The sequence below is a fragment of the Mesoplodon mirus genome, assembly GCF_964341445.2.
Source record: "Mesoplodon mirus genome assembly, chromosome: 15".
NCBI lineage: Eukaryota > Metazoa > Chordata > Mammalia > Artiodactyla > Ziphiidae > Mesoplodon > Mesoplodon mirus.
In genome coordinates, this window is record NC_138991.1 from 43,076,998 (window position 1) to 43,081,668 (window position 4,671).

Below are 4,671 nucleotides of genomic sequence, written 5' to 3' on the forward strand. Positions count from 1 at the left end.
CCTGCCCCTTCTGTTTCTCCGTTGGTTTCTAGAGCTCTTTCCCTCTCCTCCCCAGAGGGAACAGGACTCCTGGGGCCTGGCTGGGGGCCCAGAGCCAGGCCACCCTCTCCTGTTAGCCCTCAGAGTCCCATTTCTCTCTATTGGTGACCAAGTTGCAAATGGATAAAACACAGGAAAATTCTGCCCCCCTCCCAGCCCTGCATGTCCTGTCCCCAGAGCCCCTCACCCCCACCCCGGGCCGGGTCGGGCCCCGTGGGACGGGAGAAATAGCAACCAATCCAACAGCGGGCGTGCCGTGTGCTCACTTCCTTCTGTCCCCACACGGGACGGGCGCCGTGGGGAGTGGGAGACATGGTGAGAGGTGGGTGTGGGAGCTGGACAGGTGGATGGACACGGGCTCAGAGAAGGAGTTTTAATCCAGGGCTTGGACTGGTACAGCATTACTGGGGCATTCTCAGGCAGAGATTAAACAGTGTTGCAGGAACTGATTTGGGTAGAGGGGTGGCAAGAGGTGAAAATACACAGATTTCCTCAGGCTTCGTTGAAGCGAATTAAAAGATAAATGTCCAAGGGTAATAAATGTTTTAAAATAATGTGACTATGACCCCCAAGGAGGGACAAAGGTGGTGGGAGGAGCCAGAAAGCATCTTCACTCTGAATCCGGGTCTGAGGATCACACCTGGATATCCGAGGTCCAGCATGAGGCCCTATGGAACTTCTACCCACTTCCTGCTTGAAAAGCCAGAAATGGGATGGGACCGTGGAGAACGTCAGGGGAATCAGACCCTCGCCAACCAGCCGTCAGGCCTGGGTTGAGAGTGAAGACACACTTGCTCCAAAACCCTGCCCTAGAACTGAGGGGTATTAGGACACAGGCTCAAGGCTCATGAATTACAATGTGGGGAGCTCTAGGACAGCCAGTCTGGCACCAGACCCCTCCTCCGGCTCTAGAATGCAGCCTTCCCCCACCTCCCCCCAGGCTCTGAGGGCTCTGGACCTGGATGGCTGTGCCATGCTGGCCTCCAGGCCCAGCTCCACCATCACTGGGCTGAGCCCTCCATGGCCTGCACCCAGCGGATGGTGCGGGTCCGGCTCTCCTCCCAGGAGAACAGGGGCTCATAGCCAAAATGGCGCCGGGCCTTGTCGGTGCTGACGGTGAAGGTAGTGTTGGCCATAGCCAGCGTGTAGGGGTTGAGCAGGGGAGCATAGAGTAGCAGCGGCCGCAGCAGCCACTGCAGCAGGACATTGAGGGCAGCCAGAAACACCAGCAGCCAGTAGGGCAACAGTGGGCGGGTGCCCACCAGCCGGAGTCCACAGGGGCCCAGGACCTCCATGTTGAAGTCCTCATAGCTCTTGTAGGGTGAGTTGTCATAGCAGAAGTACACCTGGCCACCCATGAGTGCAGCTCGGTGCTCTAGCTCCCGGGCCACCAGCACGTGCATCCAGGCCACATTACCTGTAGGTGGGGGGGGGAGAGGGGGTGCCGAGGAGAGAACCGGGGGCAGATATGTCCTTGAGTGCCCTTGCAACCATGTAGATACTGCTCTGTTCTGGGCCAGGGCATGGACAAGCCACCCCATCCTTGGGCCCACGTAGATGCTGCCCACATAACTACGGCCCTGCTGAAGGCTGCTTTCTCCCAGGCTCCCGTAGCCATTTACTCTCCCAGGCCAGCCTATATGGATGCTATTCCTTCTTCTGTTAGTCCTGGGTAGATGCTTCCCCTCTCCTCTCCTGGGAAGATGCTGCTCACAAAACTCAGCCTTCCCAACTGGCATGGACACTGTTTTGTCTGTGGCCCCTGCAGACGATGCCCACATATCATAGTCTGCTCTGGCCCATGTATAGACCATACTTTTTTAGCCAGAGTATAGAACAACCCCTCACCCCAGAACCATGTGGATCCTGCCCTGTTTTTTTAGCCTCCCCCAACGCCTAGCCCAGGCCTCACCCACGTAGACCCGGCCATGCTCCACAGAGGCTGGAATGGCCCGGAAGAGCCGACCCCCCAGGCGCAGGCCCTGGTAGTAGAAGTCCCTCATGATCTGGTGGCCTTCGCCGTAGATACCGGTGGGACGCAGGGCACATGTCACGAGGGGCAACCCCCCGAGGACCTGGGGGCAAAAGGCAGGCACTGCTAAGACCTAGGACCCGGTGGTTTGCCCTCTGCCCTGATCTCCTCAAGCTGGAGATGGAAGGAATCCAGGGCAGGATGCAAAGGAGCCCATAGTAAGAAACGAACAAAAAAACCAGGGGCTGCCCTGGTGGTCCAGTGGTTAAGACTCTGCCCTTCCACCGCAGGGGGCTGGGGTTCGATTCCCTGGTGGGGGAACTAAGATCCCGCATGCCGTGCAGTGCGGCCAAAAGGGAAAAAAAAAGAAAAGGAGCCCACAGGCCCTGGATCTGCCTCTGCCTGGCAGCCCTTTCCACCCCTGTCTCCTACATCTCATCTTCTCCAGTCTCACCTTCCTCCCATTGGCTTCCAGGACGAGCTGCTCAGCTAGGGCCTTGCTGCAAGGATAGGGGTGTCTGTGTACTGCTTCGTACGGGGTATTCTCATTGCCCCTAGTTGGGGGAGAGGGAAGATTCTTAATGCTGAGGGAAGATGGGGCCCTTGAAGTATTGGGGGAACCTCAGCTCACCTGTAAAAGGGCTGGCCTTTGATGTTGGGACCCACAACTTCCATGCTGCTTGTGTAGACCAGGAAGCGTGTTCCAGTCTGCACACAAGCCTCAATCACATTCCGCGTGCCTGGGGGAAGGCAGGGGTGTATCCAAGCTGAAGCTTCCTCCCCCTCTGCGTCTTTCCCCTCCCCATCCCAAAGCTGGATGAGGACACGTGCCTTCTTTCCCCAGGCCCAGGGAGAACCACAGCAGGTCAGTGAGGGCCGGCCTGCCATGACAGAGGCAGAAGTGTCCACAGGACAGATTGTCACAGGAGAATCACAGAGGTCAAGGTCAAAGAGGGGGGCAGGAAACAAGCAGCCAAGATCAGGCCATGTGCCTGGGAGTATTGAGGACATTGTCAGAACAGGCAGGGAGCATCTCACCCTGCACGTTGACCTCATGGATGGTCTCAGGACTGGTTTTCCCAAACACGTCTACCAGCCCAGCCGTGTGGATGACCACGTGGGCTCCGGCCACAGCTGCTGCCACCTCATGGGCCTGGGTCACGTCCCCCTGGATGGCAGTCACCTGCACGGGCCCTGGGAGTGGGTAGGGGCAGCCAGAGGCAATGTCAGAGCTGAGGCCGTCAGCCAGCTGCTGGGTTCGGCCCACACCCTTGGAGCCACACTTTCCCAGTGTGACTCATTCATCCTATCCATTCGCACTGGAGAACATAACAGGCATCATCTTTTCCACAAGGAAGGGAGTCCACACCCTCCCCCACCCCCACCCCCACCCCCACCCCCACCCCCACCCCGTCCCCACCAGTCACCTGTCTTCAACTCCTCCAGCCAGGGATCCAGGTGTAGGTCAAAGATGCGCAGCTCACGGAGCTGGGGTTCCTGCTGCAGCAGCATGCGGACCACATGTTCCCCCAGGAAGCCACAGCCACCTGTGACCAGGTACACCAGCTTCTGGGCTTGTGCAGAGTCTGCCATACCTGGCTGGGGAAAGAGACACTGGCTCGCCTGGGTTGTCAGCCATCAACTGCCCCAGCACCAGCGGCCCTGTGACTCCTAGGAGGGGCCCCTGGCTGAGTGGCCTGGAGCAGTAACCCAGGGGCCAGAGCTGTTTCTGGAGGCTGTAGCTGTCGGTGCAGTGGCCAGGCTACCTGCCCTTTGACCCTGCCGGCTGCAGTTACCGAGATAAGGGGAAGGGCTTGGCCTGCAGGAAGGGGTCAGGGTTTGAGGTGGAGGGAGAGGTTCTGGGACAGAAAACCAGAAAACGAAGGGTGGTTGGCAGGGAGCTGGGGAGGCAGGGTAGAGGAAGGCGAAAAGGGCTGGGACTGGGGGAAGGGACCCCTGGGCCCTGGCATCACCACTGCCTACCTGCAGCCACGGTCCCAGGCCACCCAAACCGGCCACCGGAGGCCGTCTTCTACAGGCTCCTGGGCCAGCGACACACCGTCCCCTTCCGCTTGCTCCTCCTCCCTCCCGGCCCATTCCAGCAACAGAGACCAGCCCAGCCTCCACCTCTCCGCGCCCCCCCACTCTTGCCACAGGGCACCCTCTGGTGGCCGCTCCGGGCTGCACTGGCATCTGGTTCCAGCAAAACTTGGGCAAGGGGGTAGGGGAGTCAGAGCCTGCCGGGTGGGTGTGAGTAGGGGTTTCAGCCACAGAATGGAGCAGGCAGGGTGACCTCACTCCCGGTGCATGATATCAGTCTTTCCCTCTTGCTGGATTTCCCAGGAGGCCAGGAGGCCAGAAGCCCAGCAGCAGCTGTGGTTCTGGGAAGGGAAGGGAGGCCTGACCTTGGCCCCACTCTGGCTGGCCTTGGCAGGGGATTTCTCGATGGCTCTTGCAGCCTGTCTACTGGCCCAGAGTGATGGTGGCCGAGTCTGCAGGTCTGGGATCTTGCCCGAAAGCCCCTCTACCCACCCCAAACGTCAGGCCACCTATTTCCGTGTCTTCACCTGCCCCACCCTCTGTCCTCAACCCCCATCCCACCCTGCTCTTCCCCAAAGATACTGACAAAGCACTTTTGTACAATAAAGTTTAATCACAAT

General features: G+C 59.3%; 1 protein-coding gene across 4 annotated transcripts; it reads right to left on the reverse strand.

Annotated features, from left to right (window-relative positions):
* Positions 1–398: 398 nt before the first annotated feature.
* Positions 399–4,100, reverse strand: HSD3B7 (hydroxy-delta-5-steroid dehydrogenase, 3 beta- and steroid delta-isomerase 7). Of its 4 annotated transcripts, none has more exons than XM_082645872.1 (7): positions 3,995–4,100; positions 3,439–3,610; positions 3,050–3,205; positions 2,643–2,751; positions 2,466–2,511; positions 1,952–2,114; positions 399–1,456 (listed from the first exon to the last, which is right to left on the reverse strand). In XM_082645872.1, exons 2-7 carry the CDS (start codon positions 3,602–3,604, stop codon positions 1,041–1,043), a joined length of 1,056 nt encoding a protein of 351 aa, XP_082501998.1. In that variant the 5' UTR covers positions 3,605–3,610; positions 3,995–4,100; the 3' UTR covers positions 399–1,040. The 4 variants fall into 4 exon arrangements, with proteins under 4 accessions (XP_082501998.1, XP_082501997.1, XP_082501999.1 ...); XM_082645871.1 differs by having other exon boundaries at positions 2,466–2,565; XM_082645873.1 differs by having other exon boundaries at positions 2,466–2,565; positions 3,439–3,606; positions 3,995–4,041.
* Positions 4,101–4,671: the final 571 nt, after the last annotated feature.

What these genes read in the sequence shown, in the direction of transcription:
- HSD3B7 (XM_082645871.1), bottom strand. Translation starts at nt 3,604, where the DNA reads ATGGCAGACTCTGCACAAGCCCAGAAGCTGGTGTACCTGGTCACAGGT. An exon ending in GCTGGAGGAGTTGAAGACAG is followed by an intron (nt 3,206 to 3,438) that starts GTGACTGGTGGG and finishes ACCCACTCCCAG; the next exon opens with GGCCCGTGCAGGTGACTGCC. An exon ending in AAAGGCCAGCCCTTTTACAG is followed by an intron (nt 2,566 to 2,642) that starts GTGAGCTGAGGT and finishes TCCCCCAACTAG; the next exon opens with GGGCAATGAGAATACCCCGT.